We start from the raw sequence: 21,428 nt of genomic DNA on the forward strand, positions 1-21,428 counted from the left end.
CTTTTTGTTTTTATATCTTTTAATTTTGCACTTTACATTTGTTTTTTTTCCTCCAAATTTTTACAAATGCAAGCTTTAATTTCGAAGACTTATTTATATATTGAAGTTCTTCTTTTACTTTTTTTATAATCCTTTTGGTTTTCTCTCTGTCTCTCTTCTTATTTTTTTTAAACTATTTATTATGACCAGGTGTAGAACGTAGTGTAAAATCTTTTGGGAAATAGTAACAATACGAGAAATTTTACTCCAAAAGAAGGAAAAGCAAAATTTCATTTTATGATGAATTACGAAATTGTAATTCAGTTAAAATTTCAATTAATTAATCTTTCCTTTTTTTCTCGCTCTTTATCTCTCATATTTCATTAACGAATTAAATTTGCTATTATCAAATATTCATCTCTCTCTCGTGATGTCCAAATTTATTACTCCTCTCTTCCTGATGAACCGTTGTCCACTTCTTCCTCTATTCTTCCATCTTTCCTTCTTTTATTTATCCTACTTCTTGCTGGCTTGTTTACATGTTTCATCGTCTATTAATTTTAATCCTTCTCTTACTAATTCTTACAAATCGACAAAAGAAGAAAGATTTTCTCATAGATCAATTTTTGAGGTGTAAATTTTGTTCAAATTAATCATTTAGAGTCATAAATAATTAAATCATTTAAATCCTAATGATCAAAAATCCATCCCATCAATTCTCAATTATTGCCCTTTGTCATTTTTCTTTTAAAATTTATGTATATTTAGTTTCTTCATTTCTTTTTTGTTTTTCAAATAGTTTCAATGAAATTTTTTCACGATACTATTTCACGAGAATTTTTTAATTAATTTTTTTCCTCTCCTCTGAAATTTAATTTAACTCTTCTTTTTTTGGAAAAAAATTAGATCATTGATATCGAATTTCCAAAAAAAAAAAAATACGTCAACTCAAATAGTAGCCGTTGGCCAAGGAAATATAGGAGAATAAAAGTATATGTAGTTTTGAAATTTTATCGAAATTAGTAAAGCTAAAAGGATAAGGAGTTAGTATCATTAAAATCAATTCAACAATCAATCTAATACATTCTGATGAGAGGTTATAAATTAGTTTAATTTCTTCTTGTCAATATTTTCTCATGATTATTCTGAGGTTATCGGATAATTTAGTGGAATCATTTTCCATTTAGTCTCTTTCATATTTTATTCATTTTCCATTTCATAAGATCAAAACGATTCCTATTGCATTGATTAGATATGTTTTTGAGGATAATATGAAAATTATTAATAAGTTTGAATGAGACAAAGAAAAAAGAAGGTATGGAATTTTTAAATTGTGTTTGAAAAAAGGAATGCTTAAATTAAGGTAAAACTTCTTAATTCTTATTGATATTCATATTTAATTTATTAATGTAACGTTTCAAAATATGTCTATTTTGTTAATTTATAAAATTTGGAATTTTTTAGAGGATGAATTTTCTTTTTTTATTCTTTTTTATGTTTATTAGTTAAGTATGAACATGAAATGGGCAAATTTGAACAAAAGTTTCCTTGTTCTATCAAATATTCTTGCAATTATTTAAAATTGAAGATTTCTGTTTATTATTATGAGGATTGATCGATTTGACTTGTTTTGGTACGTTTTGGGACAGTCGAAAAAGTGAAGTGACGATTAATATGATTAATATGTCACAGATCATTTACATCTGATATATACATACGTATGTGTGTGTGTGTGTAACCCATACGTCAGATGTACGTTGAAGACCAAGGTCATCCTCATCAATATAATTGACCTTGTTATGAAGTCTTCATCTTTTTTCTTCTTTTCTCATTCCTCTCTCAATTTTTCCCGTTCTTACACTTTCAGTTATTATCATTATTGAATATGATTGCGGTAGTATGTTTGAAATACGATATTGTTCAATCTACTGATAACAATTTACATATAATGAATTTTGAATATTTAGGTTCTACACTGTTTATTACTTGAATTAATGGATAACATTTAATTTTATTATTACAATTATTAGTTAATTATATTATTTATTGCTGACTAATCAACAGTTTTGTCTTATTTTTTTTTCATAATCATATCAGATGTAAGTTATCCATCGAAACTTTTTTTTTTATTTTTCCTACAAATGAATAATTAAAAGAGTTGATGTAAAAGAAATGATGAATGAACGAATAGAGAGAGATTGTTTGCTGTTATTACGATTATAATTTTGTGTGTGCAATTGATAAATAAAATGGCGGTGATAGTAATGGGATGTGGTTACCATATATTTACCATAGTTGCGTGATCGGGACATAACATTTAACTATATACAGATTACCTATACATATGTATATTTATTTATACATTTGATTTATGCTTCTTCCTGCCCACTATTTCTATGGCACAATTGGGCTATCTTCGTTCCGGCCGGTTAACTTCGTTCTTATTCCGTTATGTCTGCGTATGTGTGTATGTATGTGCATGTTTATATGTATGTGTGTATGTACGGAATGCGTTCCCTTTTTCGCCACTGCTTACTTTTATATACTTGTTATGCCCTTTCAAATGTTTCATATAGAATGTCACACATAACATTTCTTAATTGATGCTAAATTTGCAGGCATTTTTATTAAATCATTCATTTCATACTACTCTTTACGGCTTTTTTCTTTTCACTTTCTGCTCTTCTTGCTTTTCTATTCTAGTCGCATTTCTATTTATTATCAGCCAGAATTATTCTCCTCTCTTTCTCTCTCTCCCCTTCTTCCTCTTCCTCATTCTTCTCCTAACCCTTCCTTCTTTTCCATTCTCATCTTCCCCATCCTCTTTTTCGACTTTTCCTCGGTTCTCTTACTTCTTTTTACTCTCTCCTCTTTCAAACGGGCAGCAATTTCAACCTTTGCAGTCACTATCTGTATGCTCCATCTGTCTGCTTGTTTTTTTCTTTTGATTTGTCATTCTACTCTTCTCAATCAGCATCGTTATCATTGTTTGTTTACTTGTTTGTTTCTTTATTTACCTGTCACTTAGCCATATCGGTTCTGCTGTTATCATCATGTATTAATCACTGTTGTACATGCAGCCGAAATAGCGATAGCAACAGTAGTAAGCACTGCTATGATTATATTGTTATTATTATTGCTGTTGTTGTTATTGCTATTGTTGTCGTTGTTCGTGGTGCAGTGTAGTGATGGGGAATTTGCATATTTTTGGATAAGAATAGAATGTGTACTTTATAAATGAATTACATCTGAGTTGGTAATAAGACAAACCGGTTGGTTAACTAGTCGGAACACTTTCATAACTCGTGTATGGAAGCGTGAGAATACTAGGATTGTTTATCTTCACTTATTTATTCATTACTATATCGCTTTTTTTTTCCCACATATTTCAACTTATTCGATGCTATTGCTAATATTACCGTCTAATTTGTATTGCATTCTATTAAGTGTAAATTTAAATTGATTGCAATTCTTCAATCAGATCACAACGATATCTGTGAACTATAATAGCAGACAATAAAGGGATTGCTGCTGTAATAACAATAATACAATATAAAACATATAAACAAACAATAGCCTGGATAAATGGTTTGGGTGAAAAGGAAGAAAACGTCAGTTACAGCACCAACAACAACAACAATAGCAGCACGTTGCTTCACGACACTTGTCCTTCAACTGTACATATTGTTGACTCTATCGGTGGTAAGCATTCATATTTACTCGTTTATTCATCATTTTCAGGGTACCATTTATTTTCATCACATTAAAGAATCTGATTTCAAGCCAAATCGTTATTATACGTGTACAGCTGAAAATACCAAACTAAGAGATTACAAATTTGGTAATCAATTTCGACTCGATGTTACAAAAAATCGTCGACGAGCATGTAAGATTTTTTTTATTCCTTTCTTTTCGTTTTGTTGTAATTCGTTTTCTATTTATTTTTCCTTTTGATTTTTATAATTTCTATACAAACTTTTGTTTGAACAACAGTAGTATGGTTTGTAAAATGGCAATGATTAGAATAAAAAGGGAATAGTTCTAAATAGAATGAATTCATATCTGAAACATTTTCGATAATTTAAGTGAAAACCAATTACCGTGTTATTTTGATCAATCAAATAAGACCAAATAATTTGAACTACTAACTTTCTAATTGCTAAATCAGTTAGATACAAGCAGTTTTGACAGTTTTCATTGTAAAATTTTTCTTCTTTTTCTAATTTTTCCTTTTGATTTTTAAAATTTCTGTTAAATAAATGTGTTTGGTAGAAACTGAACCATGAAACTGCTTACACAAAGTTATCAAATAGTCTTACTGATTGTCGAAAACAAAGGTAGAATTGTTTTTGTAAGATGAAAAATGCTTTAAGCTAACGAATGCAAGTTTTTAAGATGTAAAAATTTTTTGTTTAATTCCAAAACATGAAAACCATCAATCGCAGAATATTTTGATTCATTGTACTTTATTTTAACCTTCTGTTTAAAAAAAATGTTTCGGTTCTTCTTTCTCATATTTATTGTTTTCCTTTGAAAAATCACAGAATTAAGGAAATGTAATCCCAAAATTGCTACATTTTGAATCATTTTAACATTCAGGTATTTTAGACACCTTAAAGTTACTTTACACCAAGCTCTATATTTTCTCTTGGTAATCCTTTACTGGAGAGCGGCTATATATAATAATCATTATGAATGCAAAAACAAAATTGATAAGCAACGTACAGTGTGAATAAACGAGAAATTAGACTTGATGGTAGAGTAAATAATTGTTTTTAGTTTGCGCTTTACTCCAAATATTAATTATTTTGTTGAAACATAACAACACGAAAAAATTTTTTCAGAATAAATCATATTTTACATTCTTTTTTCCTTTTGTAGATATACTCGGTAGGGTAAAGCATAGAACAGTTTTTTTTATTTATGAAATGATAACCAGTTTTTTCATGTAATAATTTTCTTGAATTTTTTTTTCTTTTGGGTCAAAAGGGACTTTTGTCTATTATTGTTAAGTTTTTTGCGTACCCATAATTTTAAGATTAATTTTCACTTGACCTTGAGTTCCAAAATTTGTTCAATTTCTTGGATTTTTTGTGCCAATCTTTTCTATAATTGATTTTCTGAATTGGATAACAGTGATTTGGGAGATATTTGAAAGAAGAAGGTTCGAAACACGTTTTTTAGAGGACAGGACGTTATTTGATGTATATTATGTTGATGAGCCATTTGTTTCTTACTCATTTCCAAAAAGATAAAAATATGACATGCCATTTGAAAGTGATTAATCTATTTCTACCATATTAACAATCGATTTGTGTTCGATTTTGCTGCTCATCAACTAAAAGCTTTCATTCATGTGTTAAAATCCTAGTTTCAATCTTCAGTGGCCAAATTTTTTGTAATTTTATCTCTATATAATTTTTTTTCCGAGGAGGGAGGAATGAGGTAGAACAGAGAGGAGAGTGATTGTTTCTGTTGTAAAAATTGTAATTTTAAATGTAAACTTTGGATTCTATTTGGTGGGAGTTGAAGTATTACATGGGGTTCATTAGCTATAGTTGGGATCTGGAAAGAAAAAATTTGAATTAAAATGTTACAGTGAAGAAGTGACGGTAGTACCAATTGTTTTACTTTGTGTGAATACTATGAATGACATCAAAGAGTATAGATTTCCTTTTTTCTTTGTTTTCATCAGACTTTCTGTTTTCTCTCTGCTTCACGGCTTTTGTCATTTATGTTATATAGAAAATTAAGTCTAAACTTCTAGAGAAAGAAGGGAAGAAGGAGAGCAGCAAATAAGAAATCCTAAGTATGTCGTAATTGTTTTCCTATAATATATTATGACGAAGTTTCAATTAATTAATTCATAACTTGTCACTCTATAGATATTATTATGACCTCTTAAAGCATTTAATTACTGCAGTGACTTCACCGATACCTCCCAGCGAACAGTATGTAAATCAGAGCTCTCCGATTGCACTGGAAGGTAACACGCATAAGCTGCACTGCTTCTTCAGTGGATAGTAAGTTTTTGCTTGTTTTAAATTACAACGAAAGTTATAATCATAATAAATAATGAATCCTGAGTGTAGAAATACTAATCGCAACAGCGAAATAGTATAGTATACCGTGAAAATTTCCTATATATATGGTTTGTGTGATATATCTACTTTTTGATTTCGACATTTCTGTTTTTTGTTTTTGTGTTCATTTTAAGACATTGCTTAAAATCGTAATATCATCTTTGGGATTTCTTTTTATCTTGTTTATTACCGTATCATTTCCAATCAACAGTTTCTTCTGTCTGTCTTGTTTTGTGTTGTTCTTCTCCAGTAATAGTTATTTGTTCATCCGTCATAGCCAATTCTTCCCGTAACATATCGCGGAATTTTATTATGCGGTATATTGATTTTTTATTTACTTTTTTTTTTTGATTTGAGAAAGAAAATTGTGTTTATGGCAAATTTGTAAATCATTGCCATATTTACTACAATTTTGAAAGTTTGAGGTATCTATTGCAATTGTATTGTATTTATTGAATTATACTTTAAATCTGAAATATGTTAGTTTCTGAACTGCAAGGTTTTTGAACTGATAGGAGGTGAGAAAGGAGTGATGTTGATTTTGTTGAAGTCTTTTATTCGCTTTTTTCCGTTATTTTTGAAAATAATTTTATAAGCATTTTATCAGAATTACTTTCAAGGTTTTTTCAATTAATTTTCTGTCCCAAAATATGTTGCAAACGACTACTGCACTGTTTTTCTTTCGAACAAATTCCAAGAGATTCCAAATATAAAGTTTCTTTGCAAAAGTTTTCGACATTTAAAATTTCTCATTAAAGTTACGCTAAGACATTGATCTTTTAATTCCAGAATAAGAATGCTCTAAATGCTGCTTTAACGCAGCCCTTATTCCTTATTATTCTCTGTTTAACTTTTATTTTTTGTTCTTATTTCATCTTTTTTTTTTTTGGATTTATCGAATTTCCAGTTGACCATTTCTAGTAATGGCTAATGAGGGCTGTGTAAATTGTAAATTAGACTCTTTAATTGGAGTATAGCAAGCACTCGTGTGTCTTTCGTCTTTGCCTTTTTTCAGAAGAGTATTACAGACTTTGAGCTAAAGCTTAGTGAAAATGTAGCAGTTTTTCTCATATTTCGAAAAGTGAAAATGTAGTCTTTTTTTCCCTTCCTCTTTTATTAAGGAGAAAACTTCCGAGTATCGATTTTAAACTGCAAATTATTCCTTTTTTTCTCGCCAAAGAAAAAAAAATTCGGATTACGCTGCGAGTCAATATATTATATACAAATTTATAAGAACTGGGTTTTTTTTCAGAAAAATTAACTTTTTACTGTTTTGTTTTGGTATTTTTCATTTCGAAATATGAGAAATTAATATATTTAGGAAGATAAAGGAAAATTAATATGTTTAAAAAGCATGATAAAAGCAAGATTTCTTTATCTGATGGTATCCCGACGTATTTCTTCGAGAAGTTCTATCATAATTCACTTCCTTATTAAATTAAACATTTTAATTATCGATCATCATCTTTTGTTTATCTGCATTTTAAGGTATTTAATTTAACTGAATGAAAGTATGTTATTTATTGCACGTAGTTATCTTCTCTAGATGATCGTGTTTCATATTTGTCCAGTTGTTTTTGTTTACACAGCCCTGTTGAATGGTATTTTCTTGTCCTTTTAGCTTTCAACATATCGGTATAATTGGTATTGAAACAAATCTAAAATGTACAGATATTGTAAGACTTTTTCGGAGAAGGAATTTTTCTCCCATCTAGCGATTTAAGCAAGATATGTTGATTTTTGAAATATAATTTTAGTCCGGAACCAAAACCTATATGGCGGTATAATGGTTTTGATATTTTGGAGGATGATTCACGTTATACCTACGAATCATATGGAAAAACATTGGTTTTTAATGTTAGTGTAGAAACAGAAGGCATATATGAATGCATTTTTAAAGCTCATCCCAATTTGGATCGTAGATTCGACGTTGTCGTTGAAGGTTCATTTAGTTTTATGAAGTGATTTTGAGATTTATCAGTAGTGAATAGATTGATGTTAAATTAGCTGTTTATTTCTACCAAACATGGCTGCAATTTGATCAGGATGAAAGAGAGTTATAAGGAGGAATGTATTATTTCCAACTATTAATTTAGGATATTACCGGTGATAGGGTTGGAATAATACAAAATTTAAACCTTTCCAATGCTATTTCTTTTTACTTTGTAGCTGCACCTTATTGGACGGCAGGTCCACCGCCAAACAAACGAACGAGCGAAGGTGAGGATGTAACTTTTGACTGTAGTGCCAACGGGAAGCCAGCCCCTGCGATTTCATTTTTCAAGAATGGCGTTGGTTAGTTTTATATTTTTAGAAAAAATCTTTTTGTTCAAAGGCCATAGCTTTTATCTTTTAAAATTTATCTTTTTTTTTTCTTCCTACACATATAATTTGTCAATTACTAACAAAATTACCGCTTTCAAAATTTGCTGTAGATCGTTTTTTAATTTCACTGCATACTTATTGTTAAGTTTTCATAGCTTCCTGAAGTATATGTCTAAATAATTTTCTTGCTTAGAGATGAAACCAAGGGATGATGATGTCAACAGAAATTGGGAAATAACAGGAAGTGTCCTAACACTGAAGAACGTTAAAAAAGGTATTGCTGGTAGCGGCGATAATGCTGTTTATCAGTGCAAAGCGGAAAACAAGCACGGATATTTGTGGGCCAATTTCTACCTCAATCTTCTTGGTAAGTAGTGTCGTGTATTTGTCAGAAAATAAACAAGAAAAAAAAAAAAAAAAAACAAGTATGACTAAAATTTTTGTATAACTGTTAAAGGAATTATATTTTTCCTAAATTTCCGTACTCTACAAACTTAAGAGATCGTCATTCGATGATGGGTCTAAAAGACTATTCTAATCGTTAATTCACAGTTTTTTTGACGACATTCGATTTCCTAACATTTTTAGCTTTCAAACCAGAACTTCTTTCTGATCCGGGTGAAATCGAAGCTGTAATTGGCCAAAATGTAACATTGTCATGCAAATTTTTTGCTTCACCAAATGTTAATATTACATGGGATAGCGCTGTGTTGCACGGTTTGAGGCATCATATCGTACCAGCAGATGCTGATGGAGAAGGGAAACTCATTATTGATGGTTCGTTAATTTTTGAATGCTTCTAAGTGCTCATGACTTGTAAATGTTCAAAATCTTCCTTTTGTTTTCTTTTTTTTCGTTTTTGTTCTTTTTTTTTGTGGTATTGTTGTTTAAGGGAAATTAAAATAATCAAAGCTGAATTTTACCTTTACTGCGTTTTATGAATGGAGAGATAGTGAAGTTATATAGCAATTAATATTATAATTATATTGAAAGTTTATTTGCAGCGGTTGGTCGAGATGCGGAAGGTGAATACACATGTACTGGGACGAATAAACATGGTACAGAAAAAGGAACAGCACATATAATTATACGGGGTTAGATAAACATTTTTTTTTCAACATGTATGAGTGTTTTGAGAGAGGGAGGATGCTGCTATAAAGAATAACTTGAGTACTTCTCCTTGATTGTTAGTTCATTACATTTGAAAGAGCTTAACTAGATGTTAGTGAAAGAATATTACTTATCATAAGCGAACAAAGGTTGTGTTTTGGAAAGAGTGATATGTAAAAGATTATTTCTAGTTTCATTTCGAATTAGCGCTTGCCAAGCTAGTTAATACTACTATCATACTGAAAATGATAAAGGGTTCTTAATAACCTTTTTTTCATACGCAAACGCAAAAGGCATGCATAAATAAGATGAGAAGAGACAAGAGTTCTAAATTCTCTGCAAAGAGAAAATGAAATTTTCAGAAGCAACACGATTGGAACCATTTGAAAGGCCTTTGGAAAAAGTTCTGGCCGGTCAGCGACTTGAACTGTCGTGCAGGGCTCAACATGACGAAAATCTCGAAGTTACTTATGAGTGGCTTGTTAATGGGAAGGTAATGAGAACAGAGTTAATAGTTGTAATATCAATTTAAATTTTCAATATGAAGGGGAATGTGGAAAGCTTCCTTCAGATATTTGATAAAAAAAACCAGTGACACTGAAATGAAATAAAATACAACTAATATTAGATTCATATAACTGAGTGCTATTCTGAAACTAATAACAGCGTAGTAATCCTACTATTACTTAAATTAGTAACTGTAGGCGAAATAAATAATAGTGAATTTTGCATAATTTTGTCGGCTAATTTTTCTAGTTCCTTTAGTCAAGTATCACTTGCCATTTACATATCCTATAGAAAGTGCTATTGTAGCCGTTAATCGAACAATACATCCAATCCGGTCATTATCTCATTACCGACAAAAATTCACTGATTATTACAAATCCAGCAAGATATGATGCTGCGATATATACGTGCATCGCGAAGACTGCATTGGATTCAGCGGAGAAATCAGTTCAAGTTGGTGTCGATGGTACGTATAAATGAATCATTATAAAAGTTATACCGAGACGCATAATAGTGCACAAGTTAATATATATATATAATCGGGAAGGTAAATGTTAAAGCATGGTAAATTTATATTTAGAAATTGAATTTTTCAAGTTCAACTAGTATCGCAAGTCTGCGATGCTACAAGCCGTGCTTGACATATAGGGAAGTCAAACCAATGATGCAACAGACGGATAAATGAATAACAGAATGTGTTATTGAGTTTAAATATGAATCGTTAAGGGAATTTGTCAAGGGATTTTAATTTTTGTGTCAAATTTAGTCTTTATCATCGGAAAAGGATGGAATCACTTAAGTTTTCTTTAAGAGAAAAATGCATGGTATGATTTGAGACTTAAATAAGCGTAGCAGTGGCTTAATAGTTTCTAATTTTAGATGTTCCAAATCCAGTCCATATGGCATTTCTCACAAAATGTGACGATACTGCCCAAATAGCGTCCATCAATTTTGAATATATGGAGGATATTGATTTCAGTGCTCCAATAAAAGAAATTTGGTATATCCAGTTAGAATTCCATAAATTTTAAGTTGTAACCGAAATATAACTTTTTTTTGCTGGCAATTTTTGTTCGTGTCGTTTTTCAAAATTAACTCTTTTTGGTTCAGTCGGAAATTAAAGGAATCTGTTGGGGATTCTTGATTTACATGCATAATTTAGAATTTTAGGGCACAATATCAAATTGATGAAGAAACTGATGTTGTGGTTTGGTTAACACATCCTCATCCTGCTTTGGCCGATTCCTTGCAAACAATAGATGATAATCAACGTATAGTAAAAGGTACGATCGATGTATCACTTCGGCCATTTGGCAAGGTGTGTTCTACTTTCTTTTTTAAATCGAATTATGCATGAAACTACTTTTAAAGTAAATTAATTAGCAGTTTACTTCTGTCAAAATTGCTTTTCCATATTAGTATACAAAGTTGAAAACCAATGTTGTACTCAATTTTTCAGTATCGTTTTCGCGTTTTTGGTCGCAATGATTTCGGTGACGGAGCACCAACAAATGTAAATGGTGGTTGTATAACACCGGCACGAGTACCTGATAGAAATCCAGAAAGTGTTTCTGCGACTGGAACACGACCAGAGAATTTAATTGTTTTCTGGAAGCCAATGTCAAGAGAAGATTGGAATGGACGCAATTTCCATTATATTATTCGATATCGACCCGTAAGTTTTCTTCGCTAAAATTTTACATGCAGGGGTTAAAAGCAAAAACTTACTAGTTTCGCAAATTTTCTTTTAATAATTGCTACAAGAAGAAGGAAGTTTGCGCTACTAACAAATAAGGCATGAATTTGTTCAGGCTGGATCGGATGCTGAATGGAAGGAAGAGATAGTAGAAGATCCATACAGTGATCGCCACACCATTGAACTCTCAGTCGAAGAGCCGTTCCGACTATATGAAGTCCAGGTGAATATTTCAAATTTTCTTATCTATGAAATTCAAAAATGCAAATAAATAGTAATAATAATATATCGATAACAATTCTCAGAAATTACTGGACTTTATAGGTTCGTGCTGCAAATGAAAATGGAACATCCAATGTTTCACCGCAGTCTATAGAAGGAAGAACAGGTGAAGGTGATCCCGGTTTTACACCAACTGGGTTCAAACTCATTACATCGGATTCAACATCGGCAACTTTCGAATGGGATTCAATTGATCCGCAACAAGTGCAAGGAAATTTCACTGGAATAAAGGTTATTTATTTAATCGTCTGGATTTTATTTTATCAAAATTTTAAAAGTCAAAACTTTTGGAAGTTTTTTCGAAAGCAATTTTGAAAGTCAGCATAAAAAAAGAATTACAGATTATCTTTTGGCCTGAAGAAGATGAAAATGAAAGCAATGAAAATGAATTAGAAACGGGGAATATTGTACGACTAAGGAGACATTCAGTGGTATATTTGCTTGCCTTTATCTGTTCTTTCTTATCCTTTGATTTCTGGATTCACAGTTCAGTTATGAATGTCGTGCCAGCTAATGACTTTTACAGTGTTGCATGTATTTTTCTTTTTGTTATAGTTGAGAAGATCGACGGGTGAAGTTTCAACTTCACAGACGAATGTATATGGTGAGAAGCGCAGCGTTATCGTTGCACCGAATAAAAAAAGTGCCACAATATTTGGTCTACAACCGAACAGTATTAATTATGCACAAATTGCGGTAATGAATGGGCAAAATGATGGCACACCGACTGATCCGATTTCATTCCGGACAAAAGAAGGAGGTAGATTTGCAAATATTTAAATTTTTTGTGTAAGCATAGTTGTTCCATCTCTCTTTTTACTCATCAGTTTAAATAGTAACTTGAAGAAGTCACTTCGTGATGTTTCAAGATGTTGTTGAGATAACCTTGTGGTTTTTACGGAATTTGCAAACAGAAATATATACAGATTAGCAACATTCTCTTTATATAGCATGTATTAGTTTGGAAACATAAGAATCCATTCACTCATATATTTCTACAAGCTGTGTTTGAATTTCATTCATAAATTATTTTATAGTTCCAACTCCGGTACGAAATTTGGAAGCATATCCCATGAATGGACGTAATGAGCGAGAAAGTGCTATTGTTGCTATACGATGGGATCAGCCACGACATTACAATGGTCGTTTGACCGGATATTCGGTTGAGATATGCTCTATAAATGCAGATGGTTTAATGGAGCAAAGAGAAAGATGCCCTATTAGGTGAATTCCTTGCAATTTCCAACTGGTCCGAAATAATGCATTGTAAAAGATAGTTATTTTGAAAAATCCTTCAGAAAAACTCAACCAGGGGAGCGATTCCTAAGGATATCGAACTTGGAGAACGATAGTAAATATCGATTTATTGTTTATGGAAATACAAATGCTGGTCGAGGCGATCCAAACTCAAAAGATGTCATGACCTTACCTGAGGATATAAAATTCTTTCGTAAGTTTTGCTATCGAAAGCATGAATAAGTTGTTGTGAGTGAATGGCATGTTATTAGGTAAAAAATAACCATATAAATTTCATTTTTGTAGTTATCTAGTCCCATTGTCTCTCGTGAAAAACTAGGATATAGGGGAGAACTAGAATAAAGATGAATTTCGATGTGAATTTTTGTGAAGTAGAGGAAGCCGATTTTGAAATAGGTACGCAAAGAATGTGATTTTTTTCTGTCCCTGATCAAATTCAATTGTTTTAATTACTAATTCTCTTACGGAGGTTTTTCCTAAACAATTTTATAAAGTTAACAGTGTATGTATTGATTGTCAATAATAGTTGGACTAGTTTGAACAAGGTGATCAAAATTACATAAAGCAGAATTACGCTGAACACTACGAATCTGTATAAGAATGTTAGTTCATGATATGTTCGAATAACCGTGTCATCGCATTAGAAATGTACTCGATGATTGGCATTTTTTCTTGATGGTTTTGAAGAATTTGATATCTTAAGAATTTTAGATCAAGGTTTCGTATAGAATTTCATACTGCATATGTCAGTTGTTATTTTAATACTTGTTAAAATAATGATTAATAATTTGAGTCACATCTATCTGCCAAATTATTTGTATATTAGATCCTGATTGGTTATTTGTCGCAAACTGCTGTATGATATTTGTAATGATCTCTGGATATTCATGCTAGTTAGTACTGGAAATTTTCCTGCTCTTCGATTTGTGTGGTCTATTGTTTTGTGAAGAGTGTTGTATTTAAGCTGACGGAATATATCTGCTAATTACTTAGACATTAAAGCAAGAAGTAGAAAGAGAAGAGAGTGGAAAAGGGAAAGATTGGTAAAGGTGACGAAGGTAATGTCCCTGATAATTATTGAAGTAATAGGAGAATGTGTTTGACCACACTTGGACTCCTTACGAGGGAATGACAACATCAGTAAGGGAAAGGTATGCTTTCCACTTTAATTGAAATAGATATGAAGAAGATAGGTAAACAGATTAGGATGGGTGTTAGTATCATAAGATATATAGTACATGGAAACTTTCAGAAATCATTAGGTGTATAGCTTGGTGATTGTCAGAAGAGAATTTTTGTTACTGTTGTGTTGATTACGATGTTTTTATTTAACAGCATAGTAGTAGTCAGTCGTAGTATCATCAAAATATTGTTTTAATGATACAATTTTTGAAAGGAGGATCGATAACAGGCCAATTCACTGCACAAATATTTAAGTATACTTTTTGTTGTCCGTCTCCGCTTTTATTTGCGATAATCCCTTCAAAGTGGTGAAAGATTTCGATCTTATTGGTTTTGGATCAGATGTTTTGTCACAGTGGGCGTTGTAGATGAAGACATAAGCAGTTACACTTCGCTTTTTACTTCCATCTGAACCCAGCTGTTGGACAGCACACCTCTTTCTCTTCAGTGATTCTTTCAGACTGAGCTGTTATATATATATATATATATATATATATTTAGCAGTTGAGTAAGGCAGCAACAACAATTCTTAGATCTGTCATATATGCATATTCATTTACTTTTATATGCTAGGCTTAAAAATATATGCCTAGAGCGTTTTAATTCACTCTGATCACCAATTTTCTATTTCTCGACATAAAATTTCTAAAAGCTTCAATCATTAATGGCATTATTACTTATTACTGTCATAATTTTATTCATACTGCAACCATGGTGCATTTGGGCGGAAGTTTCTAATGGTATTTGCACTTTTATTCATGTATGCGTCGTATGTATGTGTCTGTGTGTTTTCACCTTATCTCAAGCAAAACATTTGTCTGAAATAAGTGACACACTGAATTTTTTTTTTGTTTCAAGTAGCTCCTATTTTATTTTTGCATTACGTTAACAATTTCTTTCATTTTATTTCTGGAGTGATTCGTCACAGTTTTGTTGTTTTGTTCATTGCAAATTGCGAACTTTGTCTTTGGGATGATAAGTTATCAGCAACATTAGCATAAAGAAATGGTTATTGCTACTTATGAAGTTATTTTTCGCTATTAATGTTAGACAATTGTTTTTTATTAAAGTTAATACAATAAGTGGAATTATGTTACATACTATTAAGAATTTTTCTTCAAAGGTTAAAAATTTCAATTTTAAGATTGATGGATTTGAATCTTTGATATCGTAGTATTGCATTTTTCTTACTTGTCAGTTTACAGTGGAGCCGGAGCAGCCACATTTGGAGGAGAGCGGTGTTGGTGATGATTTTATCAATGTAACGCTGGCACCGGGTGAATTCGACAAAAATGAAGGGCGACCGGTTGGTAGTGATTTGTATGTCAAATATCGAAAAGTTGGAGATGATGAATGGGGAATTGCAGAACCAAAAGGTGTATCTTATTTACTTTCTCTTTTCCTTAATCATTTAATTGCTAAATAATTTACATCTTGACTAATCTAGACAGGAATGAAGGCGTGACTAATAGACGATGCCATTATGTTTTATCTTCTTTTTTTTTTGTCTGTTTTCTTACCTCGAGTTTCAGAATATGATACTTTGACAAGTTGTTTGTGAGTGAATTGAGCAAATGGAATGATTTGTTACAATTGATATTGTCTTTATACATGAGATACCATATATAAGTATGGGTCGGAAAGGTGATCTTTGAGTAATAGTAGTGTAGAGTAGTGATTTGCTATACTGGTTTGTTTCACTTAAAAGATATATTTCACCTGTGATTAAGATTTTTTTTAACATCCAAATTTGGTGCAAAAATTTTTAGATGATGATCTCAGTGTTCAAATTGGCGATTTGGAGCCAGGAACAAAATACGATGTGGTCGTTGTCTCAAAGCAACGTGATCAATCTGGAAATATCCGGGAAACAGAATCAACTGTTTCACACATTAGTACCACTGGAAGTGGTCAGTTTTCTAATTTTTCTGTTTATTTAACTTTTTTTTTTTTTTTTTTTTTTTCAAGAATTAACAATATTTTAACAATTGTTCGCAGATAACTTTTAGAATTTCTGATAACTGTAAGACAGACTGAGAAATCATTTAAACAGTTCAGATTCGTTTGATTTAAATATATTATTCTCTTAAATTCTTATATAAAGATTGAAATTTGAAAATTTATTTTCTTTACAGCACCACAGAGTGCACGGATTTGGTGGTTAATTATTATTTTACTAGTTATACTCCTGTTGCTCATTATTCTCTGCATTGTATGCGTGGCAGCTCGGCAACGTGGCGCAAAATATCCGGTATCGGAGAAAGAAAGACAACAAGGCAGACAGCCGATATTACCTGGCATTAAGGAGAGAGGATTCGGTGAATATATTAAGCCGTAAGTTTTTAAATTATGATATTTTTGAACTGGAATTCAATAGCTGAATATAAAGTACTGCAATAACACTTAATCAGTGGGAACAGTGGGGTCGCAAGCGGTAAGATAGTCGAATAGTTTTTTTTTTTAATAAGCTATGGTTTTGTGTTTTCACTTTTTTTTTTTTCTAAAGAATAAGACATGATTTATGTTTAAGATTTTCTAGAGAAGATGACGAGAAACGATCATTAACGGGCAGTAAAGCGGAATCAGAAACCGATTCAATGGCAGAGTATGGTGACACAGATCCTGGGCGATTTACGGAAGACGGCTCTTTCATAGGTGAAACTAATGTTTATAGATTTGCAGGTTGTCAGAAGGAGGATAATTATGGCGGATTTTCGTATGAATAAGAAAAAGAAAATTTTTCTTGCAGGACAATATGTGCCGAACAAAACGTTAGTGAGTACCACAAACGACAAACCTGGCAGGGATTGTGCTTCGACGTTTGTTTGATTAGTCGTTTTTTTTTTTTTTTTTTGAACTAATAAAAGAAGTCTATTATTGAATTAGCCGGTGATTGTGGGAAAGCTTTATGGTTGTGGCATCTTAATATGCGTTTTGAAATTCCTGTTATCCCGTTGTTATTGAGCTTATCCTAATAGTGAATTTGACAGATGGTAATTTGAAGAGCAGCAGTATTTGATAAAAGAGAGAATGTTGCTGTCGTTACTACTAATGTTTCTGTGGTAAAATGACAAGGGAAAAAAAATTCAATGCTCTTCCTACTATCATTAATTTGTATTCAGTTGCTAGAAATGTTCTTCCATACTTTGTATCTAGAAACACTTCCTGACGCTTTCCCACTACATCTGATTTATGTATGTGATGTGTGTGTATGTGTGTACTTGTGTGTGTGTATGTTGATACAGAGTCGCGGGTTTCTTTACGTGACGTGAATTATTTTTCTTAATTTTTGTATCACCTTTACGGGAACTACTGATTTGTGCTCCCAGTTTTTGTGCAACACTTGATCTCTTGTTGTACCATTTTCAAATTCACAATTAATTTATTCTTCCTAAAATGAAATCAAGCAGGATCCTTGAATTTGTTGTAATTCGGCGATCAAAATTTTCGAATTTTTAGTTAAATTTTTTCAAAACTGCCGAAATGATTTCGATCTTTTCTTTCATCCTGTTTCACTTCAATCTGAGTAGTTAAGTAGGGTATGATACCTTTGTAAAAGTGTATTTGTTTTAATCACCCAAACATTCCATTGTTTTCTCTCCTGGCTACATCGGTATAATTTAGTTCCTTATTTTCAATCTTTGATTTAGGTAACTATGCTTTTAAAGAATGAAATTTGTTCAAATTGTCCTGAACTTTCCCTTTTTTTTTTTCTCTCTCTCTGTCTCCTATTCTGCCCTGAAACGGTGAATTGTACAGTGGTTGATATGAATACAACTATGATTGCTATGAATTTGTTTTCTTTTTGTATTGCTTTAAACGATGGCTGTTGTTGCCAGTACTGTGATTTCTTTCATCCTGTTAATTGCCCCACTTCATTTTCCCATTTAATTTTCCTATAATGTTTCCCTTATTTTAAAATTATATAGGATCACCGGCGGTTTTATCCTTCTTGTGATTTTGATTCCAATATAAGTTGCTGCTTTTCATGTTTTTTTAACACAAGATGGAAAAATCTTTGTGAAAGAAATCTCGTGAAATGAATTTCCCTTGAAAATTGATTGTCTTCAACTTTTTTTTTTAATCTGATTTAGGAAAAAGCCTTCATTTTCTTCTTTAATTTGCTTTAGAAAGTTTAAGAAACGCTCAAGAAATTGGGAGTTTTTTTCTTGTTTTTACTCGTTCATTTGTTCAAGTTTTATGAAAAGAATGTTATACCGCCCATTTTCTTTTTTTTTCCCCTCCCTCCTTCCTCGTCTAACGATCGCTGTTGTTCGATATTATTGTTGCAATTTTTTCTTTGCATGTGTCGATAACAACGCTGTTAGCACAGGAGAACTTTCACTTTTTTTGGGTAAAAAGAAAAATTATAATGTTACCAGTTGTTAGCTGCTTATTTGTTTTCTTTTTGTTCTTTTTTACTCCCTTCCATATATACAATGTATGGTTGTTAGATGCATGTACTTGTCAACAACTTCGCTAGAAATGAAAAAATTTAGGCCTTAATTTATGGTCTATCTTATGTTTCCTAAGTGTCGATAAGATTATTATTCCCCTACTGTTGCTGCTATTGTTGTTGGAAAAAAAAATTTTTTTTTGGTTTTTGTGTTTCTCAGTTTGTGATTGGATATCACTCTATCTATGTATAAAAATCGTATTAGTAGCAAAAAAAAAGAAATTAGCTATTATACCATATTTTGGGAATGATAATGTATCCTCCAAGAAACCGAAAAAGAAACTCTGAATCATAGTGTAAATTTATGCTTTGAAGTACTAGTATCCATGCAAATTACCATATAGAAACAAACATATCAGTTAATTTCTTCTTTTCTGAAAACTTCTATACAGATTTACAGATTTTCACTTCCAGAATATATTTTTAAAATTATTTACAAGAGGGAAAAGAAGAAACTTTCCATCTTGCTTTTTTTGAAAATGTTTTAGTTATTATGCCATTGTGATTCAGTTAAAATGCTGTATCATCATGGCGTTGATAGCAACTGTTGGATAATTTTTATGTATCATTTTCATATTAATCTGGTTTCGACTGAGTATAATAATAGTTAGTATGAGAGTTTTACACTTATGCTAATGTTACTCAAACAGTCTACTATCATATAAGCTTTAAATTTTGGGTTTTCATCTTTTTTTTTGTCTTAGGTCCTTTTTTTTTCCTTTTTATTCAAAAACAAAAAAGAATGACCATGTTTGTTGTTGTCACAGAATGTCTTATGTTACACATTCACATTTATATATGAATTACATCTGTGCATATGTAGTTGAACTATTGAACATAGCTGTTATTATTAATAATTTGATACAAGTTTCAAGTATTGTTGCTGCTATATTTATGTTAATCAGTTGAAGCCAGGTTTGCTAATGTATGAAAAGATTGAACAAATTAGGCTAATAGTGAAATGCATACAGCATATCCTCTCTGCAATGAATGTGCTGCCAATTTGTTGATTTTCCATCTTCATTTATGAACTCTCGCCTTTTTGTTTGTTTACATTTTTCCACTTAAGATATTATCACCGCTTGATGTTTTTTATCCAAAAATGTTTATGTCAGTGCTTTGTTTTTATTTATTTTTGTTTCTCGTTTACTCATTATGCTGTTCAAACAATGATAATTGTCGATCGGCTCGGGCTTTGTTCGACAACACTGAAGCGCTTCTATTTTCTTTCTGCCAATTCTGATTCCGGTAACTGAGTTAATTGGTTTCCTTGATTGTAGTTGTCTGCTTTTACACATATCATATCTTACTGAATAATTGAAATTTTTTGGGAAAGAACGATTTCTGGACTACGCTTCATGTGTTCTTTTGTTTTCTTTTTTTTTATTGCGATTTCCGTATTTCGAGAAAAATAAAAAAATTACATAGAATTTAGTTTTGCAAAATTTCGCTGTAAATTTTATCGGATGCAGAGTATATGTTGAATGTCACTTACTGGCTGTCACTTCAATGACCTAATCCATGATGATACCCTATGACTAATATTATAGTTAACTGTGTTGGCATAACTTACCGCTAATTCCGTAAAATTTTAAAACACCTGAGAAATCGACGTGTATATAAAGCAAATGATGATAGAGGTCTCCTTACTGAAATTTGTGTCTCCTTACTAAACAGAAATGTGTGAGATCTTGACACATGTTCTTAATATATTTTGTCAATTGGAATGAAATGTAACGTTTGCATCATATGGTGTTAATTTATTGAAAAAAGTGATTATAACACAAAGGTTTTTATCTTTTCATTTCCTTTTGTTTTAGAAGATCTGGTTAAATTTGACAAAAAATAGAAAAATTTAATGGTCCATACAATCTAATTTCGAGAAAATGATAAAAGACTGATTTAGTAAAAAATAAAGAACTGACAATGTTGAACTAATAATGCTGATAAACAAGTATTTAGCAATGATTCTTTGTAATGAAAATAAGTGCAAAAAAAGTGCTATCATTGTTGATATACCTAAAATGAAAACAGGTATTAATTACTGATGAAATTAAAACCTATCTAATAATTTGTTGTTAATGACTACATACTGATAAGATTTTAGAACAGATTAAGCAGAGATAAGAGTAAAAGTTGGAAAAATCAAATTGAAAATTTTGTCAGACAAATTGATGCTGGTATGTTTTTCTCCTACCTTTAAATAACGAATGATGAATAGATCAAAGTTAAGATTTTCTTCACTGTTCAAACGAGTTGCATTTCACACAGTGAATGATTAATTAACAGAAGGCTGGATAAATTTTATAGTATGAAATTGTGGTCTCTGTAATTATATCATTCAATTAAGGTAATATCTGAGAAACAGAAATATTTTTGCTTTCAGCACTATAGCAAAATCAAAGGATTGTTAAAGTATATACATATGCAGCATGTTTAGCAATTATGAATCAATTTGAACATTATCAAAGGTCACGGATTGAATTCTTATGTTATCTCTTGTTTTCTTAATAATTAACATTCAAACTATTTTATCCTTTAGTTAAAATTG

General features: G+C 31.2%; 1 protein-coding gene across 1 annotated transcript; it reads left to right on the forward strand.

Moving 5' to 3' along the window:
- Positions 1 to 3,564: 3,564 nt before the first annotated feature.
- Bm2308 (Immunoglobulin I-set domain containing protein) lies at positions 3,565 to 17,250 on the forward strand (the record flags this gene model as incomplete). The annotated part of the gene is made up of 24 exons (XM_043074511.1): positions 3,565 to 3,681; positions 3,763 to 3,865; positions 5,903 to 6,002; positions 7,820 to 8,004; positions 8,232 to 8,357; positions 8,581 to 8,754; positions 8,976 to 9,164; positions 9,392 to 9,481; positions 9,860 to 9,990; positions 10,311 to 10,470; positions 10,884 to 11,004; positions 11,175 to 11,322; positions 11,464 to 11,679; positions 11,816 to 11,923; positions 12,025 to 12,213; positions 12,324 to 12,413; positions 12,538 to 12,742; positions 13,020 to 13,206; positions 13,281 to 13,432; positions 15,627 to 15,797; positions 16,191 to 16,331; positions 16,557 to 16,755; positions 16,961 to 17,076; positions 17,171 to 17,250. 24 exons carry the CDS (start codon positions 3,565 to 3,567, stop codon positions 17,248 to 17,250), a joined length of 3,498 nt encoding a protein of 1,165 aa, XP_042930445.1.
- Positions 17,251 to 21,428: the final 4,178 nt, after the last annotated feature.

The sequence above is a fragment of the Brugia malayi genome (genome assembly GCF_000002995.4).
Source record: "Brugia malayi strain FR3 genome assembly, contig: Bm_v4_ChrX_scaffold_001, whole genome shotgun sequence".
Taxonomy (NCBI): domain Eukaryota; kingdom Metazoa; phylum Nematoda; class Chromadorea; order Rhabditida; family Onchocercidae; genus Brugia; species Brugia malayi.